General features: G+C 37.2%; 1 protein-coding gene across 13 annotated transcripts in view; it reads right to left on the reverse strand.

The window, feature by feature from the left end:
• The window catches only part of pex5 (peroxisomal biogenesis factor 5), a 32611-nt gene that overhangs the window by 3444 nt on the left and 11742 nt on the right, over positions 1-17425 (reverse strand). For 3 of the 13 annotated variants that reach the window (XM_073924749.1, XM_073924750.1, XM_073924751.1), the window contains 9 exons: positions 15342-15464; positions 12766-12876; positions 12192-12275; positions 10705-10824; positions 9834-9977; positions 9631-9701; positions 8264-8485; positions 5430-5595; positions 1576-1733 (listed from right to left, as the gene is read on the reverse strand). In XM_073924749.1, the coding sequence (XP_073780850.1) occupies positions 1576-1733; positions 5430-5595; positions 8264-8485; positions 9631-9701; positions 9834-9977; positions 10705-10824; positions 12192-12275; positions 12766-12876; positions 15342-15464 (1199 nt within the window). 13 annotated transcript variants of the gene reach the window in all.

Here is a 17425-nt window from a genome sequence, read left to right on the forward strand (position 1 = left end):
AGTGCAGTAGAAAAACTCGTTTAAAGTGTTTGGGGTTATTCAGTCTCCTCAAAATAAGGCCGTACTCACACTAGGTACAGTTGCCTCGAACCGGGCCAAAGCACGCTTGTCCCCCCTCCCGTCTCCCCCGACGGCCCGCGCTCACACCATATCAGGCCTCGGCACGCTTACGTCATCGCTGCTGCTCTGTTCAGTGAAGCGCTCTCTATGGCAAGCCTTTTTAGCATTTAAATCTTTGTTCTGACTCCATAAATATATTTAGAGATATCTCTAATTATATTTTGACTAGTCATAATTATAATTCGACTAGTCAGAATAACAATTAGAGATATCTGCAATTACAATTGTACTAGTACGAAATCTGATTGGAGATATCTGCAAATATATTATGACTAGTCATATTCCTCCATTGACTTCCATTGAAAAATATTTGCAGATATCTCTAAATGAGTTTTGACTAGTCACAATTGTAATTAGAGATATCTCTGAGTTTTTACTAGTCATAATACATTTGTAGATATCTTTAATTCATCATATTTAGAGATATTTACAAATATATTTGAAGATCTATCTAATTAATTTACTAATAGTCGAATTACAGTTGTAGATATCTTGAATTGGATTTTTGACTAGTCAAAACTCATTTAGAGATATCTGCAAATATTTTTCAATGGAAGTCAATGGAGGAATATGACTAGTCAGTCATAATATATTTGCAGATATCTTTAATCTGACTAGTCGAATTATAATTATGACTAGTCAAAATATAATTAGAGATATCTCTAAATATATTTATGGATAGTCAGAACAAGGTTTAAATGCTAAAACGGCTTGCCATACACTCTCACCCAGTAGCACAGTGGAGATTACTCTAGTTATATCGTTTCAGTCGTTTGTTACGCAGTGATATGCAGTCAAATATTTCGCCAAACAGTCCTTAGGGATGCGGTGACACGCAGTCAGATATTTCGCCGAACAGATCCGCCACTTTTGGCGCTCATAAACAATCATTAAGCTCTCGTGCTGCAGGAATGAGGAGGTCTGCTGAAGGTGCGCAGCTGTCGTGCTGTGAGGAGTTTGCGTCTTTAATAAACTACGGCAGTTTGCGATCACTGAACAGTAAGAATGATTAATAAATCCATATGAAACAGCCCCTTAAAAGTCACGTATCGCTTTCAGTTTCGGGCTTTGGCGCGTTTTGCACCCACACACAAGCGTAAAGCCTTTTTGCCTTTATTAGTTAGGACAGTATTTAGACAGGAAGCGAAGTTGGAGAGAGAGTGAGAGAGAGATAAGGGGGTAGCGGAGGGAAATGTCCTCGAGCCAGGATTCGAACACGGGACGTCCTACTGCACCATATGTCGAAGCGCTAACCACTAGGCTATTGCGCTGACAATACACTACTTTTTAATAATTCTAATGGATGAACTGTGAAAAGAATTCACCACCATATTTAAAAATCATATTTAACAGATTGTTTACAGTCCAACAGAAGTTACTTCCATGACTCTCATAAAGCATAACTGTGTGGGGGAAAATTGGCGGATGGGCCTTATGAAGTCTTTTTGTACTGACCTGTGTGCCCCCAGGTTGACACAGCTGATGCCCAGGTTGTATCGGCTGCGTACAAATCCAGGCTGTAACTCCAGCGCACGTCTATAAGCAGCGACCGCCTCCTCTGAGCGGTTCCCGTTAGCTAGAGTCGCTCCCAGTTTATTCCACAGCAGATAATCCTTCACACAGAGTAGAGAGAAAGTGAACCAAATACTGATGAATAATGTATAAATGTGTAGAACATAATATGTATGCATATACATATTTTAATTATATCCACTCCACTGCAATTCTCTCATTTACCGCTTTAAATATTTTAAAGACTCAATGATTTCAGCCTAATTAGTGCACACTTTATTTGCTGCAGAGTGAGGTGCTGTTTTTTTCTATTCTGAGACCTGCTGGGGTTGTTTTACCTTCTACACCCACTGCCCAACTGAAACAGACACTTCATTTTTATTGTCCATGAGATGATATCAGTGTGACGTTGACCAATAAGAGCACAGAAACTCTTCTGTTCAGAGTATTCAAACACAGTGAGACAATAGTATTGATGGTCTTAGGTGAAATTATGCAATGGATTGTCCGCTGTTTTCTTTCAATTTTGGAACATTTTTTTTCTGATATCAAAACAATACAAAACAAACCATTGTTTGGTTATGCCCTTGTTTTTGGATGTTAGAATGTTTGGATCTTCTCAATGTTGGAAGGGACAGTTCATCCAAAAAAACTCTTGAAAAGAAGATATTTTGAATAATGTTAATAACCATTGTCACCTATAATAGAAAAAACTAATACAATGAAAGTCAATGACCATCAGTTTCATCACTTTTGTGTTCAACAGAGGAAACAAGATTGGAACAAGTGGAAGTAGAGTGTATAATGACAATTGTCATTTTTAGGTAAACTATCCCTTTAAATATGGCAAGCGAGGGAATTAAAATTGCACAATTTGACACATGACTACAGATGAAAATATTGTGAAGTCTGAACCAGAGGTTTTCACGTATACACCTTATTGTTGGACCATGTTGGGTTTAGTGTTAGGCCCCGTTTACACTGACACTATGATGCCCAATTCCGATTTGTTGCCTATATCTGATTTGTTTGCCTGTATGTTTACACGTTGTTTTAATTGTGACCCATATCCAATTCATGCGTTTACACTTGCCATACATTTTACGATGTCACGCATGCATAAAGGCGGATTCTAGCATCTGTGCCATGATGATATGTATAATCCATTTATAAATAATATTGTTTTGTTTGCGTCTAAACATTGCGACCATCCACACAAAATATTCTTATTATTTTGTTGCTGTCGTACCATGGATATTTTCTCAAATTATTATTAAACGTGGAGCAAACAAATTACTAGATAAAATAAGAATTTAATCGGTTGTCGGTTGCCAGAAGCAGCCCCGACTCTACAGACAGACTCGGGCCATATGTGGTGTAGCGAGTATATCGATGCCACGTCGCCCTGGTCTAAGATTCACCCCAGCTGGCACCTCATCAGCACCGGATCGCTTGCAGCTGGAACTCATCAGCCGGAGAGACATAAAAGCCAGCCCCACACACAAGGAAAACGAGCTTCATTCACACATGACTCCCTGCACTAACGCTTGTGTCTCTCTGTCTCTCCCACATCGGACTCCAGCTCGTGAACGATCCAGCACCCGAACTCTCACTATCCTTCACCTTCTCCCCGGAGCACCCGAGCACCAACACCAAGAAGAGCACCATATTTACACTATTTCACTTTGTAAATAAAGCACCCTCAGGGGACTTGTTTGTAACCAACGCAACTGTGTATGTGTTTTCCCTCTGCCTCGCTACAGTGGTTAACAGGAATCAGGCCAGTGCTTTACCGCCGTATCACAAACGCATGTGCGCGAGCGAGCTGCGGGCCATACTCGGCCCAGATAACACTTGCCGATGCCGAGTCAGAGCAAGAGGTGCCGAATGGACGATGGAAAAAATTGTCTTTTATTTAGCTCTTCGAAATATGCAAAGTTGTAGTAAAAGCAGTGAATGGTTTAGTCTGGATTTACCCCAAAGCAGTTTATGTAATAGTATGGCCCTGGTGTGTGTGTGTGTGTGTGTGTGTGTGTGTGTGTGTGTGTGTGTGTGTGTGTGTATAGTTGCAGATGTAGCCTTTTCCTGTGTGCGTACTGGTGTTGGAGAGAATAAAGTTATTCTATGTGAAGCCTGCATGTATTAATAGCCACAAAAAGCAAAAAGTTACAACATGAAGTTCGCCCAACTTCAAAATGCTTTTGAGGAGAATCTGGGAAAGGGCCATTATCGCACGAGAGAGATCTCAAGTCTTTAGGGAGCAAACTGTGGCGACTGACCACTTTCCTCCTCTGTGTTTCCTCTGATGTTGTTTACCGCGTCGGCATCTCCACACACGCTCTTCCTTCTGTCATTAAACCGTGGGGAAGCACAACATTGTCGCAAGTTTAATGATGAACAGAACGAAATGCCTCAATAAATCCGATCTGCCTGTTTACATGACAATCGCATTGTCACATATCCGATCTATATCTGATTTATTTCCACATATGAAGGAGGCCTGAAACCGCTCTCTTAATATCCGAATGCATGCGTTTTTTCGTGTTTACACGGTCATAGAACAGATCTGATCTGTGTCACATATGAGCAAAAAATCGGAATAGGGTCACATTTAACTAGCAGTGTAAACGGGGCCTTAGTGACCTCAGGCCTAAATTTTTCAATAAATAAACATGCTTTGTCCAAATGGACCCAATAAATATCTGGAAAAAAGCAACTGCTCCATTTGTTCAGGCTGGGCATTTCTTTCTTAGTGTGCAGAGTTGAGCAAAACGGTTGCAAACAACATGATGAATCTATGATTTATTAGGCTTTTAATAAAAAAATATCAATCCATCACTTAATTTTTTTTACAATAACCAGCAAACTATCCTAGGACTGAGAAGATGAACAGTAAGATGAGCTAACTCAAACCACATAGACTGGAGGCCCAGATACAATGAATTAATCTTTCCTGTCTCTTATTGACCTTATTCTGCTGACGAGTGGGCGCTGCCATTTGAATCTTTTTGGCAGGAGACTTCCGATCTCATTCACTTTCATTCATTTTTAGACATTAAAAACTGCTTGTTTCGCTGTTTGATGTTGCAAACTGATATTTCCTTGTTATATTATTCTACTTGGTCTGTATAGTCATGCAAACATTTGTTTGTAGAGCAAGTAGTTTGACAGTTTTTTTGCCGTTTATTATTCCTTGTCATTTCTCACATAGGCGACTGAAACGGAAGACAATCGCGAAAACAGGCGCACTTCCGCATTTTAGAATAAGGTCAATAAACTCAAAGATGCTTTATAGATTTGTTTAAGATGACACTGCTTGCGTTTTTGAGAATTACATGTAAGAAAATCAGTTTGTAACATTTAAATTATACTCAAATGATTCGAACTTCCCATTACTAGACTTATAGGCTATAGCTGCAGTCATTTTTTTTTCATTTTGAGTTATGCTTATATCAAATAATTCCCTGTATGTTGCAGACCTTGTACCTTTATTTTCTGTTTTCCCAGAAATGATTCTCTATTTCCCTGGGGAGTGCACAAACTGATAGAAGAGCACCATGGCTGATACTGAAATCTTGTGGGAGATAGAAAAGTGGGGCTGGGTTTGTGAAGAGCAAGTTAAAATTAGACCCAGAAATGACATATCTATTAAGCAGGGAATATTTTCAAGTCAATAAGTTATTATTTTAAATGTTTAAACTAATTAACTACTAAAACAATACAGTTGAAACTTTAGTAAATGGGTGAGTAGATGGTTTTTAGGTGAAACCACTCTTTAGGTGTAAATGAAAACAAACCTGTGGTGTGACAGAGAGTGCGGCAGAGAAACAGTCCACAGCCTTGTCATACTCTCCACTCAGATTAAAGAGAACACCCAGACCACACTGCAGCTCCGGGTCCACCTGCGAGGGCTCAGCCGCCGCTGCATTCAGAAACAACGTCTGCACTTCACCAAACAGTGCTCTAAGAGAAACAAACTCACATAAATTAATTCAAATACACACCATCATTAAAGCTCATGTTGTTTCAAAACCCTTCTGATATTCAAAACTATCCTAAGTCAAAATACAGTCATTTGTACAGTAACACTTTCAAGGGCCTTTTTTTCATGTCGTCCTCATTTTTGTTTTACAATCTTCTTTAAAGTCCTCTTTTTGTGCTATTAGGAATAAAAGGCCATAAGGATCATTCAGGTCTGTAATGAAATGGTAAGTAGCATCAGGTCATTAATCCAGAGTCGTTCAAAAAACTATTTTAAGATCTGCAGAGTATTTTCAGATGGCCACAATGCTGCGTGCAGATGTAAAGACACACCTGTGTTTGTGTTAGATGTATTTTTAGAGGAACTGCTCGCTTATGATTGTGACAAATGTAAATCTCTTGCTTGGTTACAATGTCCAGTCCAGTGACTTCTGCATGTCTCCAGCTGATGTACAAATGTGTTGAAAACTGGCGGCTGGAATTGAATACACATCTGATCAACGCACAGTGTCGAATAGTCAAGAACAGGGTTTAAAAAAGTATTTTAACAACACCTGTGGCATATTTGCGAAAAAAATTTCTGTCTCATTACTCAAGTTTGTTTATTGTTAAGCAGATATTATGGTTACAGTAACACACAAGGTGAACTGAATGCCAAAATGACACGTCATAATTTTGTGTGTTTATTACTTATTTTATGATTCTTAAAATATGTTTATTAATGAATAAAATTATAATAGCCAAGATTTTTTTTAGCTTTCACATTAATCAATCTCCGATCATCCATAATGACTTGTTTTAATGTAAATGTGACACTGGAGCACAGACATTTAGTTTTACATTTGCATAATTTAATTATTAGCTTTTCATTAACCCATCAATCTTTCATTTAACCAAATTTGACATATCCTGGCATATTGTAAAATTGAGTGAATGTCTTAATGATGTCAACAAAAAATGGAATAAACATCATTTATTATTGTTTGTTTTATAACAACAACTACATTTAAGCCTATGTTCTTAACAAGTTAGGTCAGAAGTAATCTAAAGGTAATTCACAAGTAATGAGAATACATTACGCCAGGGAGTCATTTAATAGATTATGTCGTCACCTTGGAACTATAAGGTTCTATCTGCATTCTTAATGATTTTAAGATAATGAGCTTTACAGTTTTTGTATTCCATAGGAAACAGTATGTGTGTAACATTTGTTTTTTAAATAAAAAGTCTTAAAATGTAATAATTAGTGTAAAAAAAACATCCCATAATGTAAATAAGTTTTCATTTAATAAGAATATGTGAATAACTCAATTTTGAAAAAAATGTCAGATAGAACATAATTCTACATTCTCACTGACTACATTTTTAAGAAGGTAATCAATGTGTAATCAGGAGCACTGTGTTAATATATTTACAAATCGTAATATTTTATTTTAATTTTAATAAATTTTTAAAGCATATATTTTCTCATAAAGGTTTTTGATTTTTATGTTTGATTATTTATTGCCACATCAGCAACTTATGGCAATTTAATGGCAAGATCCATATTTAAAAAAATGACATTATTACATAATAACAACTTCACAATTCAATAAGTAATTTTTCCCCTCGTAATTTAAAAACTTCATAATTCAATTATTTTATTTTTTACATTAAAAACATTAGGATTTTTTTAGCTCAATATATGATTTCCCTGTAAAGGTCAAACGGTATCATTTTTTTTTATTATCGCATCATTTTAATGTGCTGATTTACTGCTTAAGAGACATATTTTATTATTAATATTATTATTATCAATGTTATAAGCTATTGTACTGCTTAGCATTAGATTTGTATTGTTTTAAAATTTTGACGAAAAGTAAAACAACATAAAAGTCTTTGCTGTCTACAAAACCTAACAAAAAAAAAAAAAGAAATTAACATGATTTTTAGTTTATCATTTGGTATCAGAAGTGGCTTATTTGAAAGGCAAAGGGCTCTAGATTACACTTATTTTACCATAATAAAATATAATCAAGCTTAAATTTTTAATTTATTAATTAAGACAGTAAGGTCTGACTTTGCTTTGACAAAAGTCTTGTCTCTTAACAAAAGTAGAATATAAAATCATGGAAAAAGAATGAATATTGTGTATGACCCCTATCAGCTTGAAGGACTGCATCCATACATCTCCGCAATGACTCAAATAACTTGTTAATAAAGTCATCTGAAATGGCAAAGAAAGCGTTCTTGCAGGACTCCTAGAGTTCATCAAGATTCTTTGGATTCATTTTCAATGCCTCCTCTTTCATCTTAACTCAGACTTGCTCAATAAATGTTCATATCTGGTGACTGGGCTGACCAATCCTGGAGCACCTTGACCTTCTTTACATTCACTGAAAAAATCTAAGTTCTGCCATTTTTCCAAATGATTAACTAAAAGTTATTATTTGTTGCTCTTACAACTGGGATTGACGACAAGACATTTGTCAGGTAATGTATTATGACTACTATCTTTATAAGATATTAATGTACAGGACTGTGTACAAACTTCAGTTCTCAGTGTGGTGCAAAAATCATAACGTAGTGTTGCTCTTTGTCTACTGCACTCATGTAATGTACATCTTATACATCCAGCATGTGTCTGAACAGCCTTTAGGAGTCCTCTTACTCTGGCAGAAGGGATCCAAATCTTTCACTCTCTTTCTCTCTCTCCCTCGCCCCCTCCCTCTGCTTCTCTCGCTCATGCTGCTCCAGGATGATTCTGTATTTGGGGTTGTGCCTCAACCAGTCCCGGAGCGTCTCGCAGGCCTGTCTGTGAAGCGACTCGTTGGTGAAGCTCACAGCAAGAGCCATTAGAGCCGTCAGATTGTCCTTTTTTAGCTCTATACATCTGAAAACAACAATGGAGACTTTACATAAAAAAACAAAGTGCACACTGTTTTAATACATCAGATCGGTACAAGTAGGGAGAATTTTATGCGTTTAAATATATTTTATTAAGTAATTCATTAGGTGGTGCATTACAACTGTTTTTTATAATAAAAACACACAAATAAAACATACAACAGAAATGTTATTATGAAAAAAATACCTTTTATCATTTGGAGATATATAAAGTATCTCCAAATTATAAAAAAAACAGTAATGAAGACATAATAAATATTATTAATCACAAGTTTGCAAAGATCAACCCAAATATCAATCAAAATCTTGCAACAATAAATACAAAGAAGTAAATAAAAATAAATAGAAATATAAACGAACAAACAAACAAACGGGCGAACAAACGAACGGTCACCACTACTCTCACATGGTCAGTTCCTAGATGGGAGACCATATGAGAAGGCTGTTGCCAAAAGTGGTGTTAGTGAGACCAGCAGGGGGGGCTCTACATGCAGTTTGTGTGGGTCCTAACGCCCCAGTATATTGATGGGGACTCTGTGGTCGTTAAAAATCCCAGGATGTCCTTCGAATAAGAGTAGGGGTTTAACGCCCGCATCCTGGCTAAATTTGCCCACTGGCCTCAGTCCATCATTGCCTCCTAACCATCCCCATACCATAATTAGCTTCATCACTCTCCTCTCCACCAAGCTGGTGTGTGGTGTGCAATATGGCTGCAGTCACGTCATCCAGGTGGATGCTGCACACTGTTGGTGGATGAGAAGAATCTCCCCAAAAATGCAGTACAGGTGAATTGAGTAGGCTAAAATTGTCTGTAGTGTATGAGTGTGAATGAGTGTGTATGGATGTTTCCCAGAGATGGGTTGCAGCTGGGAAGGGCATCCGCTGCATAAAACATATGCTGGATAAGTTTGCAGTTCATTCCCCTGTGGCGACCCCAGATTAATAAAGGGACTAAGCTGAAAAGAAAATGAATGAATAAATGGTTCGCCATGCATTTTCAATGTCTCTAAAAACAAAAATATTTCAAAAGTTTTGTGATTTTGGAAACATAACAGAGGAGACAGACTGCAATCTATGAACTGACACTAGCCAACCAAAGCAGATGCACTCGGACGCAGATATATTTCCTACCTCCGGAGGGCGCTGATCGCAGCAAACTCCTGCTCGTTCTCCGCCTGGCAGGTGCCCAGATATTGCCAGGCCTGCAGTATCGTCAGACACGCACAGTCAGCGTTTCAGAAAGACATAGAAGGAAACAGAGCACTGTCAGAATCCCCAGAGATAAAATGTGCCATGAGTTTTGGATGTCAGGATTATAAGTATGAGTCTCTGACCAGCTGGTTGTCTGGCTGTCTCTGAACGGCGCTCTCGAAAAGGCGCACAGCTCCAGGAATGTCTCCCGCCTCCATCCGCTTCACCCCTTCTGCAAACGGATCCTCATGGGACAGGTAGGGGTTGTCTTCCTCAAACTGATATCCCTAAAAAAAGTAAGAAAGCAGGCATTTGGAAGCAATATTTAAAAGCAAATATTCATAAACTAGTCTTCAATTTCATTTATTCCTTTAAATTTTTTCTCTTTAATTTTTGGCCATTCTCTAAAAGTTTTAATTCCACAATAAATTAGGATTTAATCTATCAAATATGATGGATTTCAGTCATAAAAATGGAATCAGCTGTATAGATATACAAATTTTTAGATGTAATGTACACCTAATGAAATAATGATGTGATCTAGTGTCTATGTATGTTAAATGGCAAAAAGACTTCTTAAATGTTATTTTTAAATTGTTATAATATTGCACATTATCACGTTTTTTATTAAAATAAATTAATAATAATTCAAATTGTAATAATTGTAAATTAATATACATTTTTATAAATAATATTTAAAATATTTTAATTAATAAATGCAGTAATAATACACACATCTGGAATATGAACAATATAGTAAAACAATAAAGTTAAATAGCCTCTCTGTGCAAAAAAAAAAAAAAAAAGGGAAGAATTTTATGCATAAAATGTAATAGTTTTATTTTTGTATATTCTTGCTCTGCAAATGAAAATTTGTTCAAAATCGAAGCAGAAACAAAGACCAAAACTAACATGCATGCACCATAACAAAGCACAGACTACTGGCTGGAAAAGAGCTCAAATTTTCCAGTTCTCTGTGCTGTAAACGGGCACAGATGTACACTGTCCAGATACCTTGTCGTAAGAGCTGCTGAGCATCTGGTCGAAGTCTGAGAGCCAGGGGTGAGCTTCAGCATCCCTCTTGGCCATTTCCTCCCACTCCTGTTGGAGCTTCTCCCAGAAATCAACATCGCTCTGTATAAAAACACACATACATACACACAGACCAATGAGTTAAAGCCAAAACAAAACAATCTTAATCTAATCTACAGACTTTAGGGTGACAGGTTTTAAGAAAATGAAAATTGCTAAAAAGTTTATATTTTGCAGCCGTGTTCATTTCGTCAATAAAAATTTGACAGGTTTGCTGTGCAGAAATGTGACTGAATGCACATGCTCTGATCTACTCAATTAATGACAGTGTGATGCTGAGGACCATAACAATAATTAGTGTTGGGTAAGTGTTTTGTTTTGTCCACATTTCAGTTTAGTTTCTTGTTCTAGGGATGTTCTGATAATTTTTTTCCCTTCCAGTTACCTGAGCAAACAAAATTAATTATTTATAGGCTAATGGATTTCTGTGCATACAAGGTTTCCCTATCGATTAAAGCGAAAGTGAAAGTAAGCCTAAATAATAAGGTGGCTCATCTCTCATTCTCGCGCTGTAGATGCTCTGTTGAACTTTTTTCTTGGTAGTGAAGCGCTCAGTTTTTCCACTTACAAAGTCTGTCATGTAAATAGCAATTTTGCGATGGCTCGACGCAACTGACTTTTAAAGGGAATGGGAGATGAGACTCTGATTGGTTTATTCTCAAAATACACCTATAACTCATTAAGAAAATAAGCTCAACCCTTTTAGACTATGCGCCATGGCGCAAAGCGGATTTTGTCGTCTTTATATTAGCAAAAGTGGATTCTGACACGCCCTTAATGTGTTTGTGCCCTGCACTTTGCGCATGGATCGTCAAAATAGAGCCCTTCAAGTGCAGAAAATGAACAATCATGTGTAAAATAACATGGCTATGATTGTATAAATAATAACCAAAAATAATGTTTAATGTCTATCTTTTACTCTTTAATAAATAACATAATCGTGCAATGTGACTACTGCAGAAACACATTGTGATATCAATACTTAATCAATATATTGTTCAGCCCTACTAAGATTTTACTGCAGATCTCACATTCATAACACTGAAACTGCTCATATACAACTAGTACTTAGTTTAGTTTAAATAAAACTGTAAGAAGTAACAATTCAGACTCCAGAAATGTGTAATTACTACACAAAAAAGCCCAAATACCCCAAAATAACACTTAAAGCGACAGTTCACTCAAAAATAAAAGTAATGCCATCAACCCTCCAATTGTTCTCTCTCTCTCTCTGGAAGATTTTCTGAAGAAGGTGTATAACAAACCAGCCATTGATTTCCACAGTCATTTTTGTTTCAAAATTTCCAATAACTGCTTGTTTCCCACATGTTTCAGAATATCTTGTTTTCCCTATAATGACAGCAATCAAATACAATTCCTCAAGTATTTACAGCCTAAACTGTGCTCACCTCGACCGCTGCTTTGGCCTGCTGGAAGTCTGGCCCGTAGGTGGCGAATTCATCGACCCAAGACTCCGCCGATTCTGCCGAAACCTACCAAGCACAGCGACATGCCAGACCATTAAACAGCCTCCATAACAAACCACAGAGCCTGCAAATGCTTAAACACTACTCAGCTGAAAGGAGAGAGGGGGGAAACAAAAAGACAACACACTGTGATTAATGAGAGCGAAAAGATGTAATGGAAAAAGGGCTCGGGAGACCAAGCAGAGGAAGAAAAGCAAAATCTCACCCTCATTCATCCGTCTCGCCTTTCCTCTCTACATTACAATAGCAAAGCATTGCTCAGTGTACCTTTTCTCTATTGCAGAAAGTCAAAGCTGGGCACAAATGAAAAGCAATGTGAGCAGGGCACTATCAGCTCTACAGGCCTGGAGTCTTGCAGCGATAATCATGTTAAAAGGGCTGTTAAATTAAAGCTTTCTTTGAGGCACAATAGTTTGGTCAGCGGGGGCTAGTTAATATAACAGAAATGACAAGCCTAATAGCACAGACGAAAACTAATGGGTCACTGTTGTCCTACCTGCCTGACGAGAGTTGCCCATTGCTCTGCCTGCTTAGCTTTCATTTTGTCATTCTTCTTTTTGCCCTCTTGCGTTTCCACTTGCACAGTCCCTTCCCCTGATTCCAGAAACTGGAAGGCCAGTGCGGGACAAAGAATGCGGGGAGGGTGGGCATTTATGGACAGTGTGCATTTGGTGTGGGATTGTTAAGAGAGCAGGAGGATTTAGGTATGGATGGAGGTTAAGAGGTTTAGATGTAGGGGTCAGGATGCCATTAAAAGATCGTTCAAGACAAAAGGAAGAAGGAAATATCAGAGTTACACTAAAGTGCTTGTTTGAACTTTGGGATAAAAAAAAAGATTTACAAATAAGGCAGGATTACAAGCAAAGTGTAGGACTTGGCTTGAATCACAGTGGGGGCAGATTTAAAAAATGGTGTAAGTTTTTTTTTAATTTAGATTATATTTATATATAAAAATATGCATAAAAAATAATCATAAAAAGGCTTACACTACCACTGGGGATTTTTTTTAAAGTTTTGTTTTGAAAAAAGATATTATATGATCACCAAGGCTTCATTTTACAAATATAATAATAATAATAATAATAATAATAATTGCTAAAATAAATTATAATTTTAAACAACTCTTTCCTATTTTAATATTTTAAATTGTCATTTTAATCTGTGATGGCAAAATAATACTCCAGTGTCACAAAAGCTTGCAAATATCATTCTAATATGGAGGTTTAACACTTAAAGGGATAGTTCACCCAAAAATAAAAAATTCTGCCATTATTTACTCAACTTTGATTTGTTCCAAACCAGTTTAAATCTTTTTTTTTCTTGATTAAAAACAAAATAAGATATATTTGTGTTTCCTACTATGTATGTTTATAACATCCTTTAAAAAACTTTGCGCAGGAAAAAAAAAAAATTTGATTTTGGGTGAAATATTTCTTTAAAAGACCTTTTTTATATAATCAGTGTTGAAAAACAGTGGTGAGGCTTCATATTGTAAAAAATCAACAGCATTTAACTGAAAAACAGAATTTGTAGGACATATAACTCTTTTGAAACTTTGCAAAATCTTTATTGTCTTTGTAAAATACACTCTTCGGGCAATTTATTAGGTACACCCTACCAGTACCGGGTTGGATCCACTTTTACATTCAGATCTGCCTTGATCTTTTTTGACATAGATTCAGCAAGGGGCTGGAAATATTCCTCAGAAGTTTTGGTCCATATTGACATAACAGCATCACGCAGTTGCTGCAGATTTGTTAGCTGCATGTTCATGATGCGAATCTCTCATTCCAACACATCCCAAAGGTGCTCTATTGGACTGAGATATGGTGACTGTGGTGGCATTTGAGTACAGTGAACTTATTGTCATGTTCAAGAAACCAGTCGGAGATGATTTGCGCTTTATGACATGGTGCGTTATCCTGCTGGAAGTAGCCATCAGAAGATGGGTCCACTGTGGTCATATTTAATTGGCACTAAAGTGTGGCAAGAAAATATCCCCCACACCATTACATCAACACATCAACACCACCACCCTGAACTGGGAATACAAGTCAGGATGGATCCATGCTTTCATGTTGTTGATGCCATATTCTCACCCTACCATCCAAATGACGCAGCAAAAAAGGAGACTCATCAGACCAGTAACATTTTTCCAATTTTGGTGATCCTGTGTGAATCGTAACCTTTGTTTCCTGTTCTTAGCTGACAGGTGTGGCACCCGGTGTAGTCTTCTGCTGCTGTAGCCCATCTGCCTCAAAGTTGTGCATTAAGAGATGCTCTTCTGCATACCTCAGTTGTAACGAGTGGTTATTTGAGTTACTGTTTGTTGCCTTTCTATCATCTCGAACCAGTCTGGCCATTCTCCTCTGACCTCTGTCATCAACGAGGCATGTGTATACAGAACTGCCACTCACTGGATATTTTCTCTTTTTTGCACTATTCTTTGTAAATCCTAGAGTTGGGTGTGAAAATCCCAGAAGATCAGCAGTTTCTGAAATACTCAGTCCAGCCCGCCTGGCATCAACAACTATGCGATGTTCAAAGTCACTTAAATCACCTTTGTGCCCCTTTCTGATGCTCAGTTTGAGCTGCAGCAGACTGTCTTGACCTTGTTTACATGCCTAAATGAACAGATTTGCTGCCATGTCTGTGGCTGATTAGAAATTTGCATTAACAAGCAGTTGGACAGGTGTACCTAATAAAGTGGCCGGTGAGTGTACCGGTAATTGTTTTTTATTAAAAAGAAATCCTTAAAAGAAATTCATATAATTGAAAAAAAAAATACATTATTAAACAGACTTTGAATCCTAAAAATTTCAAATGTGGTCTCAAACCCCACTGTATGTACCCTCCACACTCTAAACCAAATGAAACTATCAAAAACTGTGCTTCCCACAGCGAATGATTTAAAACCCAGCACTGCACATTGGCAAGGATTTTGGTGTGCAATAAAGCCATGCCTAACGTTGCCCAAGTAGCTTGAAAAGAGCCAAGATGGCTGCCAGGGGTCTGCAGTGTGACCCTTCACACAGTGTGTCCTCTATGGGAGGATCTGGGAAGGGCTCGTACCTGGTTGAGGCTGGAGGCCCAGTGCTCTGCCTCTTTGGCCTGTGCTTTATCAGTGTGCTCTTTTCCTGCTCTGTCCTCCACAGTCACACTGCCCTCGCCAATCTGCCTAATGAACCGCAGGAACTACACAATAACGACAACAACAACAACAGCTATTACACATCTACTGCTAACAGCAAACACATTGGCGATGCATTAAACACACACACACCAGTGGTTTCTTCTAGACAGTTAAGGTCAGACATAAGTAAACCACAAGGATAAAGGAGTAACGGCCAAAGGCACAACACATGACGAGGCATGAGCAGAGTTAAATGGAAAAGAGAGAAAAATGTGAACTAAGTAAAGAAATGGCAACAAAAAAATGTGTACAATTTCACATCACTTTAGAATCTACCACAAGAGGATAAAGAAACTCATCTAAATAGGTTAATGTGTTACCCAAACCTTTATAAATATATCCCAAAGTGCAGACTAAAAGGATTCCCTTGAGATAACATTAGATCAGTTTTAGCTTAGCTTAAGTAAACTCTTGTGATGGATCATTTGTGTGATGTGGCACTGGTGAAAGCACAGCAAATTCATTCCAACATGGATCCACTTCAGTCCGGCAAAACATATTGCATTATATTAACAAAGTCCCAGGGATGCAACATTTAATACAGAGTATCTTAAATATAGTAATAAACCTTCTTACATGTGGTTAAAGTCTTTACAACTCTCTGATTTAGAAGACTAGTTCACCCAAAAATTAAAATTCTGTGATTAATTTCTCCCCCTCATGTTGTTTCAATATGTTCCCGAAGTTATATGATAGGTTTTTGTATATGAGGTTTATATGAGGTTTTTGGTGAAAAACAAAGCGAAACTGAACCACTGTTTAACAAAAATCCAGATCTTGACACGGTTTTGAATGTTCATGAAACTGGTCTTGAGTCAGTTCATGCTGACTCTCCCAGGAAAACACACAAGTTGTGAGAAATCGTGATAAATAGAAATTATGCGACAGAAAATATGTGCTGGAAATATGTATGCTGTGCTCGAAGCACCAGATATTCTACTCCATAAAGAAACTACAAGGATTTCAACTTGAGTCATGTTCTGTTTTATAAAATTGTGATGTGAGCATCATACATGAAATTTCTGTTTATTTTAACCAAACCCTGTATTACATGACTGTCATTTAATTTTTTAAATTAGATATGGCAATATTTACATAAACCACTTATATAACCAACAATATAACCTAAACCAACTGCCGACATTCAACATTCATAATTATTTTGTTAATTAATATGCCATGTTAGTGAGTGAATGTGTGTGTACTCGTTTTGGTGGTTTAAAAAGACAGAAATTTGTATAATGACAATGATAACGATTTGTATAATGCATTACAATATTGAGGTGGTTTATGAAGACATAAAGCACCTCAATGTAATCCAAAATATTAAAAAAATTAACCAACTAACAGGGTCTTTTGATATTTAAAATTTGCCACAGGTTTCCTGCGAAGGTTGGGTGTAAGGGTAGGGTAAGGCCATAAGAATAAGTGATTTTTCTGCATAAAAAACATTAGACAAAAGAGACTTTAACTAAGAAGCCTTTTCTATTGGATTGTGTTGGTTTTAAATTGTGAGGAATTCATTTTATTCAGTACATTAAGTTTGAGTGTTTGTGTGTATGTGTGTGTGTGTGTGTACGTGTTTTTGTGACATATCAGGACACAAATCTGTATAATGACACAGGTATTACAAGAAGGTGGTGAAATATGAGGACATTGCTGATGTCCACATTTTCAAAAAGCTTGTGAAACACACAGAATTATTATTATTATTATTTTCCAGAAAATAAAACTACAGTTTCCTGGGAGGGTTGGGTTTAGGGGTAAGGTCGGATTGGGTGTACAGTGTACAGTTTGTACAGTATAAAAACAATGGAAACCTATGTAATGTCCCAACAATTCACAAAAAAAATGTGTGTACATGTGTGAGTGTGTGCGAGACCCGGGTTCCAATCTAACCTGAGAAGTTATTTATTTAATTTTTTTTTTGTGTGTGTGACCACCGTTACAAGCTGTATAGGAG

This window comes from Danio rerio, chromosome 16 (assembly GCF_049306965.1).
Source record: "Danio rerio strain Tuebingen ecotype United States chromosome 16, GRCz12tu, whole genome shotgun sequence".
Classification (NCBI taxonomy): Eukaryota; Metazoa; Chordata; class Actinopteri; order Cypriniformes; family Danionidae; genus Danio; species Danio rerio.